This window comes from Podarcis filfolensis (assembly GCF_964270895.1).
Source record: "Podarcis filfolensis genome assembly, chromosome: 1".
Classification (NCBI taxonomy): domain Eukaryota; kingdom Metazoa; phylum Chordata; class Lepidosauria; order Squamata; family Lacertidae; genus Podarcis; species Podarcis filfolensis.
The window spans coordinates 70,558,275-70,580,418 of record NC_139604.1 but is presented as its reverse complement, the minus strand read 5'-3'; the positions used below and the strand labels follow the sequence as shown (position 1 = coordinate 70,580,418).

The 22,144-nt window shown below is 40.6% G+C and overlaps 1 protein-coding gene across 23 annotated transcripts in view; it reads left to right on the top strand.

Annotated features, from left to right (window-relative positions):
- Nucleotides 1–22,144, top strand: part of PPFIBP2 (PPFIA binding protein 2) — a 107,317-nt gene that overhangs the window by 68,746 nt on the left and 16,427 nt on the right. For 13 of the 23 annotated variants that reach the window (XM_083598023.1, XM_083598017.1, XM_083598006.1 and 10 more), the window contains 11 exons: nucleotides 3,275–3,367; nucleotides 3,756–3,864; nucleotides 5,176–5,208; nucleotides 8,089–8,150; nucleotides 10,593–10,668; nucleotides 15,168–15,274; nucleotides 15,365–15,432; nucleotides 15,625–15,693; nucleotides 16,416–16,476; nucleotides 18,776–18,817; nucleotides 19,685–19,835. In XM_083598023.1, the coding sequence (XP_083454149.1) occupies nucleotides 3,275–3,367; nucleotides 3,756–3,864; nucleotides 5,176–5,208; nucleotides 8,089–8,150; nucleotides 10,593–10,668; nucleotides 15,168–15,274; nucleotides 15,365–15,432; nucleotides 15,625–15,693; nucleotides 16,416–16,476; nucleotides 18,776–18,817; nucleotides 19,685–19,835 (871 nt within the window). The remainder of the gene's footprint in view (nucleotides 1–3,274; nucleotides 3,368–3,755; nucleotides 3,865–5,175; nucleotides 5,209–8,088; nucleotides 8,151–10,592; nucleotides 10,669–15,167; nucleotides 15,275–15,364; nucleotides 15,433–15,624; nucleotides 15,694–16,415; nucleotides 16,477–18,775; nucleotides 18,818–19,684; nucleotides 19,836–22,144) is intronic. The other 10 variants (XM_083598024.1, XM_083598026.1, XM_083598020.1 and 7 more) reach the window with 3 other exon arrangements.

Sequence of the window (22,144 nt, the reverse complement as noted above, 5' to 3'; positions counted from 1 at the left end):
TCCACGGAGGCTGTTGTCTCTGCATGAGTCACTGCTCTGGGTAACCTTGTTCCAGTGAGGAGAAATGCACATAATAGCACCTTACAGATAAACACGAAGTGGTCTCCAGTGAGAAAGTTCATTCCACTCCAGACATCTTTGGATGCAAGAGTGGACTGGGCTCCCTAATTTTAACTCTGAAAAAAAGTGTGCCACAGGTGCTAGAAGTCTGGTGAAAACTCTGGCTAAGCAGTTTTTCCAAATATGACTGGGAGCAAACAAAGTGTGTGTGTGTGTGTGTGTGTGTGTGTGTGCGCGCACACACACACACACACACACTTTACCATGTACCTCATCTACCATATTGTTGTGACCACTCAAACTCACTCTTCTTATCGCATATGTGCTCAGTCATTTGTTTGTTTGTTGGTTTTGACTTCATTCCATGTTTCTACCTTCGGTCTTAATTTTCTCTCTTCCTCTTGTGTAGTCAGTAGTGAACCTGATCAGTGAACTACAAGAACAAATGTGTAGACTGCAGCTGGACATTAATAGTAAAATCCAGGAAAGAAAATCCCACAGTAGGAAGCCAAATATGGCAGCAGTCGGTCCTCAAGATAGCATTGACTCTGTGACAGAGGTCCCTGTTTGGAAGAATTGCACTCAGTGTGATGTATGAGAAGTAAATTTTGGCCTGAGTTTGTGCATTGCCCCCTTTCAGAGACCAAACTAAACTACTAACTGGAGCTTGCTGTGATCAATTGGCATTAATTTGCATAGTTTTCACTAGACAGAGTGCTGTGTTTAAGAAACCCACAGGAAATTTTTGCTTGTCTTGGCCCAGCATGCGTTCATCCAGACTAAGTAAACATGTGCTTTATCTCCCAGTTGTAAATCAGTTTTGTCTCCTATTTGGAATGATTTTCTCAGGAGTTGCTCCATGTAAAATTAGGAGGGCTGCTTAAATTGTGCTGCAGCTAAGTTGGCCTAACATACAAGATACTGGTACTTATCATGGTGTTCAACAGTCTTTTGTATCTATTGTGGGATGCTTTGGTGATGGTCTGGTTGGATAAATGCAGGTAGGCACCTTGATTGTGGGTTACATGGTTATTCTTCGTTGTTCTTTGTCTGTCACATATGACATACGTGGAAGGTTTGCTAATGCCCAGAAAAAAGGATACACTTTCAGTATAGGAGGGAAGGAGTCAAACTGAGTATGTACAGATTTATATGTGATTATATCTAAGGATCATGAAAAGACATATAAGGATAGACCCAGGGACCTCTCAAGGAGAGAGGGGTAGTCTAGGTCTCTTCATTTCAAGAAGTTAGCATTCTTGCCTCATGAAATCATCATCATCATCATAAATTTATATGCAGCCATTTTGGGTGGCTATAAGGAAAAATAATTCAGAACGTGTTCCACATAACTGCTCAGTATAGTAAACCTGATTTTCTACAGCACCCAAGGGCAATAAAGGATTGTTACGTTTAGCCATTAGTGGTGTTTTTTTAATTGGAATAAGTTATTTAATATATTTAATAGACATCTTGCATTTAGAACTTTCCTGTTTTATATTAACACCCTATTAAAAACAAACAAACCACCCCCTTCCCTCAGGGCCATGTATATTTTTGGCTGCAGGCTTTCATTTAGGAAAATGAGCTTTGGAGTGTCTTAAAATCATAGGCATATGATTTTTGCTTATTGTGTGCATTCTAAGAGGATCAAATGAAGGGGGAGAGGCATGGTGAACGCTCTGTCGTGTGTTTCTTTGTTTAAACCCCATAAATTTTGATTGCTTAGCCTGCATAACAAGCACTTCAGTGAAGGCTTTCTGGAATTTATAGAACAAACCTTTGCTGTGTTTGATCAGAAACCACTTCACATGTCAGGCTGAAAGCTACTTTGGTTAAGCTGATGAAGTTGAACAGAAGAGAAATGACATTGGTATGCCTAACATAAGCTCGTTTAAAGACTTACTAGCAGCTTGGTTTGTTCATGTTGCCGTGTTGTCTTCTGAATTTTGTAGAATCACATTTTGGAGATACAGTAATACGTTTTTAATCAGTTCATGTTTGATTTAAAAAGAAAAAGAAAGAAAATTGTGGTGGCTTTCTCTTCTGTGCCATTACCTTCCTTTAAGTGTGTTCCAGATATTGGTTGCCCAACAATGACAGAAGAACACATCCTATGTTGTGAACCACCATGTAATCTTTGAATGAAGGGTGGTATACAGATTTAATAAATAATAATAGCCAGTCTGGAAGAGAGAGACCCAAAAGATTTCATCTGCAAGCACATATAAACACAAAAGAACATGATGTGATTGTGGTTCCTGAGAAAGGTGCTGTTAAGAACAGTTCTGAACAGTTCTAGCAGTTGGAACTCTAGTTTCTGAACTGGGTTGAACTCCTATTCAGAAAGGGAAGGACGTAAAAATCACTTGTGTGGCTCATTCATTTAACTAGCAGAGTCAGCTGCTCTGGAGAATTTTGTGTGTGTACCACTCACTGATTCGAACTTGTAGGCCAGATTTAAAGCAGTTCCTCAGATGACATAAAAATTGTCAGAGACAGAGCATTGAAATGAGACAGTTAAAAAAACAAGGCGGTTAAAAAAAAGCAGCAGCAAACATGAAGCTTTTGATTCTATTCAAAGGCACCAACTTGCACCAAAGATGAAGGGGGCCTGGCGTTGCATGCATGTAACATCATGTTCATGACGTCACATTGTCGGGAGGAGGCTGAGTGTGCAGCATGGCTTCAGTGGCTGGCGGCACCTCCTCTCTCGTGCTCAGCCTCCTTCCATGGTAGGAGGAGATGCTGGCCAATGAAGCTGCAACACGCTTAGCCTCCTCCGTCCCCTCAGCATTGGGGAGGAGACTCCTAAAGGATATAGGGGGCCCAAAACAGCTCAACCCCCATAAGCTAGCATCCCTGACTCTCTTGATTGGCTATGTGGTTCTTTGGCATTATGCTGGCTACATGTTCTGTAGTTGATGCTGATGAAACATGCCTTCAAAACACTGGTTTGCAAAGCCAGTTAAACCATGGCTTCAAATCACTGTAATTAGTTAGACCTTCAAGGTTGTTCTTTCCTTGACAGCTGTCTGGGGTTATTAGTAAAAGAGAGTTCATTTTAACAGACTACCAATTCAAGATTGCTCTCTATCAGCAGTCAGGCCTGGGGTAATTTTATTTTATTGAGATGGGTGCAGTCACTTGACAATTTCACCCACGTGTCCAGTTTCACGAGTAAATGTGTTTTCTCTCTCCTATCCCTTTGCAGAACTTATTACAGGAACTAAAACACCTAAAAATTAAGGTTGAAGAGCTGGAAAATGAAAGGACCCAGTATGAATGGAAACTGAAAGCAACCAAAGTAAGCCACACAACCATTTCACATATTATGCAGAGACAACCCAAGTTTGTCATGCAGTGTAAACTCAAAAGAGGCCTGCAATTCCTTTAAAATGTCATGTGGTCCTAGACAAGTTTTCTCACCTCCCCAAAGAGAATATACTTACTTCCATCGTTTTGCTATGTTTCTGCGTTGGCTGGCAATAAAAGTTGCGGGTGTCAAGGAGCAAAGGGCAAGAGAAGATTTGGGTGCAGTGTTCCAAAAATAATAACAGCATAAAAATGCTTTGTCTGAAGTTTTTGTGTTTCTAACATGCATTAGAGAAAATAATCTACAGTGGTTCTTTGTAATTTAATTTTTTGGATGAGATAGAGATGAAAAGAAAGCTAATGTTAATCTGTTCTTTCAGGCTGAAATCGCACAGCTTCAGGAACAGTTAGCTCTAAAAGACTCGGAGATTGAACGATTACAGAGTCAAATCTCGAGGACATCGGGAAATAATGAAATTGCAGAAAGAGGTAATGATGGGGGAATAGCAAAGTTGCTATCAATATGTTTTGTCTTCAGTTCTGTTTCTGTTATCCATTCTCAAGTGGAGAATGGGGTATGGCTTATTACATTTAGGGGAAATATTTTCCAGGAAGTGTAAGTCCCAAAGAGATTGTTTTATAATCCTCTGTTTGTGGACTATTTTTTTCTCAGTTATCCAAAATGTGATTGCTCTTTTTATGAAAGTTTCTTTTAAAGCATTCCTAAATCGACACAGCAGTTTTATCCTTGTATCCTAATCTTATTATTATCTGTTATATAGTACATTTAAGCATACAGTTCTGTATACAATAAGTACTATAATCTACATAACCCATTTTACTGGAGGAGCGATGAGCTTTTAGCCTAGGTCACCCAGGTAGAAGTCCAAGAGTGGCTTTAATGTCAAACATATGGAGTCTGGTTGTTGTTTTTTAATAATAAAAAACAGAGAATAAATCTTACCTTTCTCTCTATCTTTTTACTGTTCCCCTTCCACTTGCTATTCTATCGATGTCAGGACTTCATAGGGCAGTTCTATGCAGTGCTGTGAATTTCAGCTCTGCAAGGGATTGCTTTCAATAAATGGTTAATATGAGTAGCAGGCTATACTGGTCAAATATGAACAGCTATTTGCAATCTCTTACCAAAGTGATGACTGAGCTTTGACAATCCAGTATGATAATCCTTCAGCCTACCATTTCACGTATGAATGGCTGGCTCTCTCTAGTAGAAATCAATCCATTTGTTACTTTGAGAACCTCTTTTTAGGTGAGATCCGTTCAAAGATGTATTGACACACATTAGATATTATGTTGTTTGTTTATATAGCCTTGAGCTTTGGTATTGGTTTCCATTGTTTGTAGTGTCTATGCATGTTTGGTATAATAGGGTTTGCATGTGTTACTATTTCTCTAACAGTAACTGGGGAATGTTAGCAAGCTTGTTTCCTGCTGAAGTCCAGTGATTCCAAAAGGAGGAAGGTTCAAATATTTGAGATGCCTTGGGTTGCCATTCTAAATACTCAGTAGTATTTATAAGCCCCATTAAACCTGATAGTGTTGAGTGAACGTACATTCGAAGATGTTTACTCTTAATGAGCCGAAAACGGACTTTGTTGCATTTCTTAACAACAAAGCTTTGTCACCCTCCTTGTCAACGTTTGAACACTGATAGAGATCAGCGGTCATCTCAAATTGTATCTTTTATTTCTGAATGCCTATTCTGATGAAATTGCATACAGTCTCTAATCTGTGTTCTTTCTGCATACCTTATTTGACTCTCTTCATTTCCCACCGTAGAGGAAGTGTATAGGCGAAGGCTAAAAGAAAAACGTAAGCCCTAAGATTTCGCTTTATTACTTTTCACACACAAATTATACCTAAAGTGCACTTCTGCGGCAATAATCATTCAGTGTTGGCTCTGTAGTTGACTGCTGAATCGTAACATGCGGGATGAATATCTCATTGCTTACAGCAGACAGAATGGCTTTAATACAGTCAGATTTATTATCTCACACAAAATCTCCAATGTTGCGTAAGTGAACAGAAAATGGGCATTAAAGAGGCTCTGTCAAAGTTGGTGGACTCCAGTATAGACATTTGTATATTTAAAACCACAAAAGTATACAAAAGATGCATTCCTTGTGCACAGCTTCTACCCCCCCCCCACACCCTTTTGATTTTGAAAAGGGGGATTTTCTTCCAACCCTTCAAGACCTAGCATTTTAAATATTTCCATCTTAATTGTGGATATACCTTCTTTTTGAAGAAGTCTTCATAAAAGTGAGAAAACCTTGACATAGCTCTTTTAAAAGTCTTTTTCCCTCCTTTAAATCTGACTGGGTACTTGTGCCTTGCTTGTTGTTAAGTGTGGCTTTAAGAAAAGCAAAAACTGTGTCTGTCCATGCTACATCTATGTGGAAATGCCACTGCCTGCTAAAATATCATTAAAACACCTAACCCACTAATTGGATCGCTCCCATCACTAGATTTGCAGTAGAGCTGTGATAATCTAAACTTTATTTTTTTTAAAAACAACAACTACTGAATACTAATTCTCCCCCTCCCTGTACTAATATTTTTGCAACACTATTCTTCTTTTCCTTGTGTGTCACATTGCCATCTTTGCAAATTATTGTTTTGAAATGTCACTATTTTAAAAATGCCTTAGATTTGGGATACTTTTGTTTAGAACACCTAGGAATGTGTGTTGCCAGGACAACTGCTGTAGTCAAATCAGTCCCTGCATTCTCAGTCAGCTGTATCTTCATCCCAAGCCAAAGACTGTTAGCTCTAAAGTTCTTCCATGTCTGCAGAAAACAATAAACTATCTAATGAACGTGTACAAAACTTCAACTTCTTCCCAGAAGTTTTTCTCTTTGAAGGATACAACCTATTCACAAGGTATATATTCTTAATGGAGAAATGCAGACAGTGACTCCCATATGAAGACTTGAGAGCTGCTAACCAAAACTTCAATTTTGCCTGTTGATGATAGTAGGCTATAAGGCAATTAGAAAGTGAGCCCCTAATTAAAAAGCATCTGCTACTCTTTGGTAAATGGCTTTAGCACGGACTAGGATTTCTTTTGCACTACTTGGTACAGGGGTGTGGAGCCTGAGGCCCAGAGGCCAGATGTGGTCTTCCAGGTTCCTGTAACTGGCCCTGGAGACTCTCACTAAGCCTGCCCTCTCTCCAGGCTCCTGCTCCATACCTACCTCCAGTGCTTTTGTGTGGCTAGAATGTATGCTTGAACTGTGATGATGCCTCCCGCTTTGCCTAATTGGAGAAGTGTGTGAATGAGTGTGTGTGTAAGCCCCATGCTTTTGCATGACTGGAACGCAGCCTGTTGTACAAAGGTGAGAGTCTCTTTTGCCCACACTTTGCACGTCCTTGGTCCAAAAAAGTTCCCCCACCTCTGGTTTCCTTCGCCATACAATGGAGATAGATGAATGCAAGTAGCAACAAAATCTGTATTCTACCAATCAATAGTTTTCAAGCCTCTGCATCCAATGCCTTATGCAATTTACTATTTTTGAAAGGTCCACAGTTTTATTTTAAATAATGAGATATGTGCAGAACACTTTGTTTTCTGTCAGTGGGTAATTACTTTGGCTTTTAAACCAGCCGTCTAGCTAGTTGTAGTGCTTCTTATTTTGCTAGAAGTATTTATAAAACAACAGTTTTTGCACTCCATAGATTTTTTTGTGCCTGAATATCAGCAAGTGCTTGAAGATGCTGGGCATTAAAGCATTAAAGCATTAAATGTTTCAATCACAAAACTTTAAAAATGGCCATTCCGTTTAGTGGCTGTATTCGGATAGCACATTAAGCCATAACCCGTTGCGTGCCTCAACAAACAGTGAGTCATTTCCATTGTGCCCCTTCCCTAGCACTTAAAATCATGGTTTGTTGGAAGAGAAACAAACCATGAGCACTGGTTAGAACACGACAGTAACCAAAGGTTTATTGCTCCTGCTCATGATATGGAAGGAGTGTGTCAGGAGCAATTTCAGCAGCATTCACTCGAGCATTCCTTGTTCATGATAAGCCATGGTTTAGTTGGAGGCCAAGAAAAATCCATATTTTTAGCCATCAGGAAATTAGAACATTATGTAACTTCCTTAATGTAGTCTGTCATGTCTGTTTTCCTTGAACATGCCATACCTGAGCATCAAGTAGGGGACCTCAGGAAAGACCTAGTTTGTGATGCAGTGGGAGGATGGAACTGGCAAAAGAAACTGGCAGCTTGCACAAATTTCAGCTCTTGCATCTCTGCATCCAGCCCATTGTCGATCTGTGAATGTTACTGGTTTTTGTTTGTTTGTTTTTTAGGCACCCTGGAAGTGAGTGGAACTGAAGGGTGGCACATAACATTTTAAATGCATTTATTCAGGGAGGTTGTTTTTATCTCATTCCAAGAGACTTCTGCAGTGATGTAGAAAGATCTCACTTGATAAAAATGTGTCACGTAAAACCAGCAGAAAGTGCTTGCCCTGTGGTGACAAGAGCTACCAAATTGCATAATTTAAACAGATGCACAGAGATGTAAGGCACTGGCACAGTTTTTTGTTTTGCTTTGAGAAGATTGCCGAAAGTATTGTTACAATTGCACATCTGATATAACATTACCATTTTGTATACTATAATGGCAGGTACCAATGTATGTGTATTTTCACCTCCTTTTATTTCCTTCTGAAACATTTCTTTTAGATCAAGAGGTCCAATGTTTGAAAGTAGGAATGGAATCATTATTGGCTGCAAATCAAGAAAAGGTAAGAAAAGTGCAACCGTTAAGTGTTGTTGTTGTTTGTTGTATATGCCTCCTTTTCCCAGGCTAGGGCTCAAAGCAGCTTACAGATAAAAATGGGGAGGGGCAGAAAAAAACTAAAAACTGAGAAGATCATCGTTTATAAATACATTTATATGGGCAACTCCCCATTTACGTGAGAGTTACGTTCCAAGGCACCGTGCATTAAGTTAAATTGCACACATTTGAAACACCATTGGAAATGCCTGCAAACGCCCTCTAAACCCTTAGAAACCCCTTTAAAAAACCAACAGCACTTACCAAACTCCACCACAATTGCTCCCTCCAAGTCTCCTTGATCAAACTCTCCACAGGCCTCAACGATTGGTGCAGGGTCTCCTGGGATTGCACTTGCAAATGCTTGTGGGATTGCTAGGCACTGTTTGTATGCCATTTTTGCCCTTTCTGGGCTCTTTTAGGGACGCTTTTACCATTTTTAAAGTCCCTTTCAGGTTCGGCTCTATGCACATGCACGCAGTCACTTGTCAATTGGATGTGCGTAAATTATTGATTGTTCCCTGTACATAAAGTAATCTATTTCATATACAGATAATAATAACAACATCACAGCATGAACCCTTTGCTTTGATGGTCATGAGAACAGATCATACACTAGTGGCCAAAATGGTGGAAACCTTTTGGAGAATGTATTTCTGAGGTTTGATGGCTCGTAACACAAGATGACACCTGATTGGCTCCCTAAACACTCATGCTCATTGGCTACATTCAAATGAAGGAAAGCTACTGCATATCAACCTAAGCAAATTGTAGTTCCTTTTTCTGGTTATTTGGCTAGAACTTTTGATAGAATACAGATAATGGAACAAACTTTGTTGCATTACATTCTTCATTAAATTATCTTTCCATTGAAAGGTATTCCTCCAATAAAGTGGTATTATGAGCCATCAAACCTCGGAAATACACTTTTTCCAGAAGGTATCTGCCATTTTGGCCACTAGTGTATAGTGTACAGACTCCACTAACCCAGAAATAGTTCCTCAGGTTAAGAACTTTGCTTCAGGATGAGAACAGAAATCGTGCTCCAGCGGCACAGCGGGAAGCCCCATTAGTTAAAGTGGTGCTTCAGGTTAAGAACAGTTTCAGGTTAAGAACAGACCTCCAGAACGAATTAAATACTTAACCCGAGATACCACTGTACATTAAAAAATAAACAATGGAAACAGCAATGTTACAAGTATTCTTTTTGTCCCCTTCCGTGGAATATATCTGATTATTCCTGGTGCTTTTACTGGGGAAGGTATTGGATTGTGAGAGGTGTTTTATTCAATGCCCAGCAGTGAGTAAATTGTCCTTCATATCGTGTCTGACCATTATGGAAAGCTGTAACTAGTTTAAACTGTAGGCCTTGGTGCCCTAAACTTTCCTATGACTCACACTTTCTTGTCACACCTATTTTCATGAAGGAAGTGCCATGGGGAGAATTTAATCATAAGATAGCCTTGACCCCTCTCAACTTCCCATCACTGGAAACGACCTCAAGCAGGTGGTGTCTCATGACTGGGGAGAAAAATGATTGCTGGACTCCATTAACAGGGTGCCAATATACAGGCAGGCTGTCCCTGCTGATATTTCCTAAAGCGCAGAGTGGAAGTGTGTGGGGCCATGTGCCTCCACCCCCGATATGATTGACATCAGCCTGATTTCAACAAAAAGAGGCAAGGGTATGCCTGCAACAGGTAACAAGCTAAATATGATAAAAGCATTTATTTATTTGCACTATTTATAGCCCACTGTACATTGAATATTTTCATTCCAAAAGCAGGGACAAAGAAATAAAAGGAAACGGAGAAGAACCGCAATATATAAACAATCACAAAATCATATAAAGGCGTCCAATAAACAACAAATTAACTGTCTCGTCATAATGTGAAAGCAAGAATACAATAACAACAAATAATATTTTCCCCCAAAGAAACCCATAAGCTCTGTCTCACACTAGCCCCTGTGTGCGTCAATAGACTCTCACTCTGTGACAACAGTCCTGAGGATTATTCCCAATCCTGAGGAAACCCACTGGCTTCAAGGTCTGTAAGGCTGCCAAGTACAGACGTGGAGGAGGATTTGATGACCTCCTTCACCTCTTTTCTTCTTACCTGCAAGCACAAAGAGCATTCAGAGACCTCAAGGTCCACACTTATGTGTAACTACAGTAGAAATATGTGATAAGAGGGACAGGTAACAGGTGCCCCATGGACAGATTCCAGGTTCAGCTTTCTTTCTCTTTTCTTGTGAGTGAATCATCATACAGCAACAAGTCTCAGGGCTTCAGGGACTAGGAAAGGTCTCATGGGCCTCACCTTATTCCCAGTATATGTAGATTCCTGTATATTGAAATCCTGACACCATTCGAATCTGTCTGTTTTACTTCTCTTCGCTTCCTTTTCAGGACCGCCGAATAGAAGAGTTAACTGTATTGCTAAGTCAGTACCGAAGAGTGAAAGAGATCATGATAGCAGTACAAGGTATGATTGGTGGATATACATCAGGTGGAAGAGCTTCCAAAACTTTATGAGGCAATTCTAATAAAGAGTTTTAATTTTAATATTCAGAAAAGTGTCATGTGGGGAAACTGAGATATCAGCCCTTGAAAGGCAAAAAGCTGGTTTGTGTGACACAGTAATCCAAACTATGCCTTAGTGAAACTCTGAATATGTGCGCTCCAGTAGAAGAATTTCCAGCTGCTTTGTTCGTTTCTGGTCCTTTTTGCTGACATGCCTTGACATGACAAGGTTTGACTTAGCATGTTGTCCAAACTGGGACTCACGATTAGGCTCACTGACCAGTAGCTACAAGTGTCCAAGATACATTCCTGTGGTGGAGAACCATAATATACACAGTTTCTTCGTCACCATTCTTATGTTCCCCAACAAGCTTCTTTCCTCTCTCCATTTCTCTTCCAAGGTGCTAAGCCGGTTAGTTAATGGTGATGCTTTGCTTGATTTACTGTAGCTTTTAATATGTGGCAATTCTTAAGCATAGAATAACTTTATAATTAGGCATTTTGGAGTAGTTACTTCATGGAAAGATTCCACATTAAGTATTTGTTAGCATATGGAGCAAATAGGTCTTGGGTATTTAACCACTAATGTTCGACCTCATTCCAGTCACTTCTTTAGGATAAGCAAATATCCCAGTGTTTCATTCCATAGAATCTTGAATGGGATTGACCTGCCACAACAGCACACGTAAACTTGAGAAGTGGAGCTGCATGGAATGTTTTATCCAAGGGATGATGAGCTCGTGTGGGGCTATGTCCCTCCCCTTTGTCCATGACTAATACAGCTTGGCTCTGCCTTTTTATAAATACAGTTATGGCTATCAGCATGTGTTTGTGGAAGCCCTCTGCCTTTTGGGGGGGGGTCAAAGAATGGTGTTCCTTGATGCTTTTATAACACAAAGTTCATTGACGTTAAGAACAGAGTTCTTGGACTAGTCAGTGTTCAGAGACACTTGTTGTTTAGTCGTTTAGTCGTGTCCATCTCTTTGTGACCCTATGGACCAGAGCACGCCAGGCACTCGTGTCTTCCACTGCCTCCCGCAGTTTGGTCAGACTCATGTTTGTAGCTTCGAGAACACTGTCCAACCATCTCATCCTCTGTCGTCCCCTTCTCCTTGTGCCCTCCATCTTTCCCAGCATCAGGGTCTTTTCCAGGGAGTCTTCTCTTCTCATGAGGTGGCCGAAGTATTGGAGCCTCAGCTTCAGGATCTGTTCTTCCAGTGAGCACTCAGGGCTGATTTCCTTAAGAATGGATAGGTTTGATCTTCTTGAAGTCCATGGGACTCTCAAGAGTCTCCTCCAGCACCATAATTCAAAAGCATCAATTCTTCGGCGATCAGCCTTCTTTATGGTCCAGCTCTCACTTCCATACATCTCTATGCACTGTCAAAATCAGTTCCAATACATGCAGCTGACAATGAAGCTTCTGTTCTAGTTACATATAGGGCCATTGCATTGCTGTCATCACTTGGGAGAGCTTACCTGCTTGTAAATGTGGCAAACACAGAACAGCAGGCTACTGGTAACGGATCTGTATTTTTCGGAAGTCAGTTTGAGTAATCCTGGCTTCTAGTTCTTATTGGCAGTGTTAAGAAAGTTCTTGAGCATTCAGCCTATACCACATGTAACTTCCATGTATGGTCCTGAATACATTGTGTTTCTTTCTGGGAAACACACAGCAACAGCCTGTCTATCTTGACGACAGTCAGCAATACTGAGCAAGATGGATGGGGTGGTCTAACTTGTTACAGTGCAGCTGCCTGTCTTCCTAGGCTGGTGGTGTCACACACGTTCTCAGATCTTCATATGATTTGGCAAAGCAGATAGTGAAAGTTAATTTATTGTCTGCATTGTGAGCTGTTTATCCTTAATAAGTCATGCAAATATTTTGTCATGTCCAAGAAGGAATAATTCATTTTTCTTGTTAAGAGACTTATTTCGAAAAGTTGCCTATGAAAGCATCTTCCCTTGCCTGACTAGACAGCCTCATGAAATGTTATACTTCCTGTCTGCATTTAGAATAACCCAGCCAAGAAGATAAGTGAATAAAATATATATAAAGCACAATGGGGGCCCAGCATCCCACCAAACATGCTTTTACATCCCCTACCCTACAAGGATCATTTAAACTCAGAGTGACTGCCCCTTTGCATTGGCTTTCTGAGACCAATCTTCACTCTTTCATCTGATTATTTCTCATCCATCCTCAGTTGTTATGACTGAATAAGTTTCAGTGTTATCATTACAGATTTTACTAAACATGTGGTGGTTGTTGAGATGATAAGCCTGAGGTGCTATTTTTAAATCATTGACTTTAAAATGTTATTTTGCGGGGGGGACAGTGCTTGGCCTAAACCTTATTTTGCTTTTCTTAAACATGAGGTCTAGCAAGAAGCCCATCTGAAATTGCTGGTCTCTTCTATACAAAAGACATATGAGAAGCTGGAAGTAATTTTCCTGTTTTGTAACCTATCTTGCACTCTCTAATATGTGAAATGGATGGGATTAGGCAACATTTTATTCCACACAGTTATATTTTCCAGTGACATAATGTAACTTTAAAGAGCATGCTTGCCACAGCGACCCAGTTTGCTTTAATTAACTACAGAACATTTGGCTAATGTATGCACAACTGTTTTAGATTGTGAAAAATAAGTTGATCGTATCCCTTTCCTTCCACATCAGCTAGAATTGGAAAGCTGACCTGAGCCCTTAACTAAAAAACAAAATAAAAAAAAACTTTAATTAAATGGTGTAGGAATTAAAAGCTAAGAATTATAAACTAAACCTAACATTGAAATAAATGACATGTACCAGAATGCTGAATACAAAGAAAGTCAATAGGAGCTAGACACCTGCTTGATTTTATTACACTTCCTGCTCATTTTAACTAATTAAGTAATACTAAATTTAAATACCCTTTTCTTTTGAGTGTTGGTAATGAGAGATTTTTATGTGTTGCCTGAATCAGTTTAATCAGTTTGTTATTCAACTAAAGTTTTAATTGCAGTTAAAATTATCCCCCCCTTTTTTTTTTTACTATTTATAGAGTCTATTCCAAATATTATCTCTTAACTAGTGGGTCTGAAATGAAGCAATACAGTGCTGTGCAGACACAGACATTCCAGTCCCTTCTTCCCTGCCAATGTTATATATATAAACTTAATAGCTTTTCTTTCTAGTTGTATAAAGCTAGCATTTTGGAGTGAAACAGTTGAGATGTTCCTTCTAGAGATAAAGGAACACAGGTAAGTATCCTCCCTTAGATGTGTATCTTCCACATAGGGATCTGAATCTCTTTTGGTTTGCTCTCCTTCCTTGCTGTACTAATTTAAAGCAACATTGAACTAGTTACTAAGTTTAAACAACATTTTAAGCTGCCGCAGCAAAGCAACAGTGCAGGCATTTTTCTGGCCACCTCCGTCAGAATACCTTATCCTTAGAAAGGGCCTGCCTTGGCCCTTCCTCTGTGATGAGGGTGGGGCAGCAGAGAGCCTTGCTGAGTGAGTGAGTGAGTGAGTGAGTGAGTGAGTGGATGGGTGCTGGCAACAGCTGGGGTGACTGAGGACAGTATGGCGAGTGAACAGGGGCTTGGGGACACCAGTTCACTGCTCTCTGCAAACACCATCTGAAGCGATTCTCTTGCTTATTATCATTGTATGACCCACCTTGTAAATTCTAAAAGCCATGTTTTGAAGTCAAACGATTTCTAAAGAAGCTGAAAGCCACAATCTTGTATCTGAAATGACATTTGGGGATTCTGTGAGATTTGCAAAATTATACTTAGTTGGATATATGTGTCTGCTTCGTGTTGTCAGCTGTGAATTACCAGCTTGGTTTGCACATCATGGTAAGATTATGATCCTATGTTTGGACAACATGCTAAGCTGCGCAGACCTAGGAAGACCAGAAGCAAATCAGCTATGGTCTCCTCCCCAGGAGTCAATATGTTCATATGAAGCTGTGGATGAATTACATGCAAACATGACCATTGTTTCATTGACTGGAATATCTCAAAGCCTGAAGACATTGAACTTTCACTGTGCTTGACACATAGTTCCATACCACCACCTGTTAAAAGGGGCTGTGAATGAGGATGTATGAATTAGACCTATATATGTTAAGAGTCATTGTGAATTTTTGTTTTTGTTTTCTAAAAACATCTTTTAACCATGCTCTGCTCTAAATTTCAAAATTTTATCATGTTTAGAGAGACACATCTAAAATAAAATATTCTATGCATCTAAATATTGAACTGATTAATTAGCAAGACGTGTTGGAAATTTACTTTCTAAATAATAATTTTATTGGTTCTGTCTGTTGGAATCCTTCTGTTGTAATACTATGAATAGTTGGCTGCTCGATTGAATAATTGATAATTTTAGGCTGTCAGTGATATTTGGTCTGTGTATGTATATATGGAATCCTCTAACCATGCACAATTTTAAATACCAATCCTTTTAGGAACTTCAGAAAGAGTTTTGTGTGGAAGCAGTGAAGATGATATTGAAGTAACTTTAAGAAAATGGAATCCCATGAATAAGCCCCAAATAGAACTATATAAACCAGAGGTTGGTTGGTTATTTTTTTCCATTATTCTATATTTTTTTCTTCCCAGAGCCATACTAAAAAGTACTTAAAATAAAATTCTTTTTACACAGGTACCTCCAAGGGAATTGAATCTACCTATGTTGCCTCCTCCTCCACAAAAAAAAATGCTGGAAATGAGGCAAGAACAATTTTTCTTTGTTAAATCTGTGTTTCTCAGAACACTCTTTTTTCATATTGTAAAACATTCTTTGAAATACTTGCTTTTGTGTCAAGAACATGTGGTCAATTGGGGCAAAACAGTTAAATTTAGAATGCATCAAAAAGCCTGCTCTTTAAAATGTGTGCTTCTGTTTACCATTACGATTAACAGCGGAAGCTCCCCAGTTCCTTCAAATAACCTGTTTTCTGCAAACGGACAAAGCCTGGAAGTCCAACATAGGTAAGAAGAATAATGCTGTCAACATTTACCAATCAAGTTATCCTAGACATTTTGAATGGGGATCCTTTCCCCCCAAATGAGCAACCACAGCTCCAGTTCAAAGGACCCTGAGAAATCCAGTGCAATCGGAGATTCCCTACATTCAGGCCTGGCCATTTTAACTGAATGAGACTTTCCCTCCAGGGATACAAAATATAAAGCCAAATCCCATATTGAATAGTTGACCTGACACACAGTTGTTACTGGTTTGATGTTTCTGTTTTATTTCTGAATGAGAAACAAGAAGATCCACTCAGGCCTATGGAAGTATCCAGATGTCAAAAGCATCATACATCTGGTCCTCAGGCCCAATTTAGATGTTATGCAGCTTAATGTGTAGATGGGGAGCATTCCACATGCATCCCATCACATTAAAAGCCCTTAATTACATTTGCTGGCCCATTAGCATGTAGCAGTAGCTCCACTGTGCTGATCTCACCCTGGCTGCTGACCACCTTGATGTACAGTATAACAAACTGAGACAGCAAATCACACATGGACATGTTTTAAAACTTAATGGGGAGAGCATGGAATGCTTGCGCAAGTAAGAACTTACCTGTGACCCTCATGTATAAACTAGACCTTAAGATTGCAGGTAATTTGATAGTGAAATCAGATTGCCCAGTTACTCCTGCTCAGTGTGTGTGTGTGCGTGCATTAATTGTTGCCTTTCTCACTTTAAGGGTGCCTCAGAAAAAAATATCAAGTAGTCTTGAAGACTTGCAGAGTGAATCCTTGGAAAAGGTTGGCTCAGAAATCTTTGCTTTGCCTAATAATTGTGGATTGCATGTAGAAAATTCTTAACAGCTGAGTCATTCCACTCTGTTCTTTTCTGAATTTTGAGATCAAAGGAACGTGATTGGTCTGTGCAACACCAAACCCAATCAGTATTCTACCACAGCAATTACTGCTGGTGTATTCTGACCAATATATCTGTGCAATACAAGTCAGTCTGCCCAAATTGAATTCTGCATAACACTCAAATTGCACTCAGTTTGAAGGTGGCCTTTACTTGTTGTTGTTGTTGTTGTTGTTAAAAACTGTCACCTTCAAATTGATGCATCAATCTAATAGTATTCAGAAGGAATGTGGCTAACCCAGAACTACTTCCAGCGTTTCTTCAGCATGTTTAATGTGAGTTTTTCATTTTATGTTTGTAGTTTGTTTTGTAATGTTGTATAACGCAAATGAATGAAGGTCTAGCTTCTCTAGTTATTCCAGAATTCAGAGGTCTATTTTCTCCTTCTTCATCATATTCTGGTTATTTATTGGGTATATAATTTGGATGTGCAAACACTAGAATTTACGGAGATACATCACAAATTTCTTTCTAACAGTGCCAAGTCAACCACTTGGCTCAAGAGTACAAACCATTATGCACTTGAACAAAGAATTTCAGCTTCTGCCTAGAAACCGCACATCCTTCGAACCTGTCAACAACTCACTTCTGTGCAATTTGTGTTACCGTATTTTTCCCTCTATTACACGCAGATTTTTTCTCCTAAAAAGTAAGGGGAAATGTCTGTGCGTGTTATCGAGCGAATGTGTGGTCCCTGGAGCTGACAAGCGCGAGTGAAGGCAAAAATCAGGCAAATATCAAAACGTCCGGAGAAGGGAGGAAAGGAGGAAGTTGCTGCTTTCCTGCATTCTGCCTCAGGGTCTTACTGCCCACCCGCTTCTGTTTCCTTACTGTGTTTGCTCAAACGGAACAAAGAGCAGAGAAAACCCCTCCCCTCCAGGCAAGCAGAGCGTCCTTCTAAGTCCTCTCCGTGCGTCTGGGACTCGAAGGCAACATGCAGGTTGGGGGGGGGGGGAGAGAGAGAGAGCTGGCTGGCTTGTGGGGGGGGGGGACTTTTGCCTTCCTTTCCTCCCTCCGGTAAAACCCCTCTCCTGCATTCTTAGCCAGCTGCTTCTCTGCACACCCCTCTCCTTGTCGCTTCTATGTTTTTCCTTCCCTCCCTACTTAAAACGTGGTTCCAATCACGGATCCACATGGATCCTCAGGATCTTTGCATTGAGTCACCCCAAATTCACCATCAGATCACATAGCAATGATCTGATGCAAAAACAGGGCTGCAATGGTGCAAAAACATGGTTACAAAGCACGGATCCACATGGATCCTCAGGATCTTTGCATTGGGTCACCCCAAATTCACCATCAGATCACATAGCATGTCCATGGCTACAGCCTGCACCAAAAAAATCACGCACCCACTGTTGCCTGGGGCTGCAATGGTACAAAAACGTGGTTACAAAGCACGGATCCACATGGATCCTCAGGATCTTTGCATTGGGTCACCCCAAATTCACCATCAGATCACACAGCATGTCCATGGCTACAGCCTGCACCAAAAAAATCACGCACCCACTGTTGCCTGGGGCTGCAATGGTGCAAAAACGTGGTTACAAAGCATGGATCCACATGGATCCTCAGGATCTTTGCATTGGGCTACCCCAAACTCACCGTCAAATCACATGTCTGTGGCCGCAGCATGAAGCACAAAAATGATACATCCACTGTTTCATTCAGAATTTTTTTTTCTTGTTTTCCTCCTCTAAAAACTATGTGCGTGTTATGGTCAGGTGCGTGTTATCGAGCGAAAAATACGGTAATTATTGCAAGTATTTAAACAGTTTTTGTATATAAAACAAACAAATATGCCAAAATTTGAAAGCATTTCCTTCGACACAGTGGGACATAGCCTTCTGAGTCCTACATGAGGTCATGTCCATTAATTTCAATAGGTTTACTCTGAAGAGGGCTAACGTTGGAGGCAACCCTGTACACACTGCCTGTAGAAAACAATGAAACAAATTCTATTAGCCTCTGTAGAAGCTGCATTTGAGATGTATTTATAAATTTAGAAGGGATGAGACACGCAGTAATGTCAGGTCGACATGGCGCTCTAAACTGAGGAGAAAATAAATCTGCTATTGTCCTCGCTGAGGATCACTAGAAATTAGACTAAAAATGTCACGTTCCATTTGACACTAACATTTTGTTTGTTACTTTCTCTCCCTCACATTTCCTGCAACTTCATAGCATGTAGATGCGAAACCAGTAGAACGTGATGTAGCCCAAGAGGTATATTAACTCCATTTTAACATTTACTTAACATAATCATCATTTTATGTTGTGGTTCTTCTCTTCTTTGTTTTCCCCTTGAATGCCTCTCTGTGAGAGTTAATATGCTGACAAGTTTGAGCAAACTAGTTAAGCTTCAATTTTTTGATCTTCAGTTATAGGCAAGTTTTCCTTGGGGGCAGCTGGATGAAGACACATGCCAGTGCGATTGAGCTAAATATGATGCCATTCCTTGCTTTCCCACAAAGGCAGAGCCATGAATTCCCCATGGCTTCAAAGAAAACAAGTGTTCTTCATGCGCTGCAAAGAGTATGGGGGAGAAAGTTCTGTGTGCTGGAGATGATGGAGGCAATTGTGAGCTTAGGGGTGTGCTTAGCTCCAGGCAGTATTTATTTCGTGCAAGAATATCAAAAGTGATTCAGAAAATAGCAGCACACAAGAATAAAACAGTATAGAAAGGACAGCATGCATTCTGTTGGTGACCCACAAAACAGTTAAACAAGTTTATGTACTTGCCAATGTCTTCATCTTTCCTGATCTTGCAATTGTCAGATGTTTCCTACTCAGCAACAGCATCATTCAGAACAGGGCCACACCTTGCCTCCTTTCCTACTTCTGATGTCCCCAATTGTTATCTCAAATGACCACAACAAGAGCGATCTGATGTGAAAAGCTCCTCATTCCCTGGGAATCTGTGCATAAACTGGGGAACATTCCACCGAAACCTGGTGCCACCATTGTCCCAGCACTGATTCTTCTGAAAAGCTAAAAAGTTTGTCTGCTTCTGATTGAAATGAATATTGTGCACTTTAGGAAAAAAATACTGAGTTGTTTTTTTAAAAAAAAATCTTTTTTACAAAAACACAGAATAAGCCATTCGTGAAAAGCAGCAAATACCAAACCTTGCCAGGGAAGCTTCCTCGACCTGCACACAACGGTGATACTGGGGTATACAGTACTCCTTCTCCAAGTACGTGCCGTGTGAATGGCAACGGAGACAACAGCATACAGAGCCTGAGTACGTACTTCAGGGAGGAGAACAATAAAAGCATGCCTTCGTGTGATATGCAGCTTGGGTTTTAGCTACTTAATAGCAGTCAGTCAGTCAATTTTATTGTATATAGCCAAAGGCCTTTACAATGGAGGACAGAGAATTTAAGGAAAACTTTCATCTAAAATCATACAACATAACCTGAAGCAGTTTACAACATAAAAAGAAATTCACAGCATTAAAATTTAAGATTGGAGTGCATTCACATAGCTAGAATGGAGCTTCTTGGCTGCCAGCGCAAATTTGGCTTCCTGGTGTGTAATATATAGGTGTTTATCTGCTAGGAATTCAACCGTCACTTCCTGTGCAGATTCACCTGGAAGCCAATTAAGAATTGGCGATATAAATTTCCTCTGGGCGTTGTATACAGGGGGCAAATCAGCAGGGAGTGTGTAATGTCCTCTGCCTGAATGCATCCATATATATACATTTGCGATCCATATGGGGAATTCCCCCAATCTCTCCCCTCTAAATATGCTGAGGGCATCTGTTGGAATTTTATTTCTACAAAGGCCATAGTTGTAGGAAGGTCAGTGTCTCAAGGTGATTGGTCTTAAATTTGGGGGTACCAAGTAGAGTAATGGGTGGCAATGATGGATATTCTGTCTTGATTGGCATCCTGATCAAAAATCCAGTTTCTAAGATCATGTGGGCTAAAGGCTAAGTAGCTCTCCATTTGAAGACTATAAGCCCTAAGCTTATCTTGGCCAGCCCCCTGTCCTTAGTTGCTCTAACCAGCAGAGCTTAGTAAGAGTGTGTTCCTTGAAGGCATTTAGCCTGCTCTACTATCTCAGATAGGCTAGATCAATTCTGACTGCTAGCGAGGGGATGCCCAACTCAGCTCTGACATGGGCTGCCGATGTCCCGCAGGAAAGCCCCAAATCTGCCTGTAGGACCTCTATTTCAGATTTAACACCAATTCCCCAATATTTCAGCCCCATAGAGCATTTGGACGATGATTTTAGAGACCAGGATCTTTGAATGAAAGAACCCATATAGCTGCCCAGTAGAATGGCCAGATATTACCATAGATTCTGGCGTATTAGGCAACTGGGCATATTAGACGACCCCCCAAATTGGCAGCTGCAATTTGGGGGTTCGTCTTATAAGCCCAGTTGCCTAATATGCTGGGCAGCTCCGCGCCGGGAGAAAGCCGCCCGGAGTGGAGCCCGCCCCCCCTGCTGCTGCTTCCGAAGCAGCGGGGGGGGGGGGAGCAGGCTCCGCGCTGGGTGGCTTTCTCCTGGCGCGGAGCGGAGCCCGTTGCCGCTGCTACTGCTTCGGAGCTGCCGCAGAATTGGGGGGCGGGCTCCGCGCCGCGCCGCCCATACCCAGCATATAAGGCGACCCCCGACTTTTTAACCTTTTTTTCGGGGTTAAAAAGTCATCTTATACACCGGAATCTATGGTAGCTTAATTGCTTCCAGATGGGGTTTCCATTATGACTTACCATCGATAAGTAATCCTAGATATTTAAATCTGGCTACTTGCTTTAGGGTGTTACCGTCTACAATCCACCTGGACTTGGTAGTCCTCCTGCCATATAAAGTGACCTTGGTTTTATAGTAGTTAATTTTTAGATGCTCTTTTTTACACAGCTGTCCAAATTTAACCAGCATCCTTCTAAGCACATAGTATGATGCTTCCAGGACTTTGCTGAATTAAAGGAGGAAATCTGTTTCCACCTACTAGAAGGTAGAAAGTTGGATTTCCAAGTAGCTTAGACCCCAGGACTCTGCTTGGTCATGTTTAATGTGAGCCATTACAACAACTGGGATGTACAGAATTTGGAATTTTGTTTAGCCCTGCAAAGACTACTGTTAGACAATTTGCAGGGGAGGCTGAAATTCCATATGCCGAATGCTCTGTGGGCATGGCTTCATCTAGGCTAGCCGCTACCATGCTTGGCAAGGCTGTGTAAAGGGAAAACCTGTCCCTAAGCATGTCTGCTTGGGACTAAGCTCCATTAAATACAGTGGAACATCAGTTAATGGACCTTGCACATCTGTCTGCAACCATTACCTTTTGATATTGGAGCCCCAGAAAGAAGTAGACTACATGCATATGTCTGCTGCTTTAAGTACAGAGTGTTAAGATGCCCCTTTTAAACATCCTAGACAATTTAAAATATTAAGTAATAGTTTCAAACCCTAGACTTCCCTGGGGAAAGCAAAGTTCTCTGGCTGCTCTCTATAAATCAAGCTGGTAAGTGAGTCTAAAGCGGAGTTTTGATTTGTTTTTTTGTAAAAAGAAACATCAACTACATATTACTGGGATTT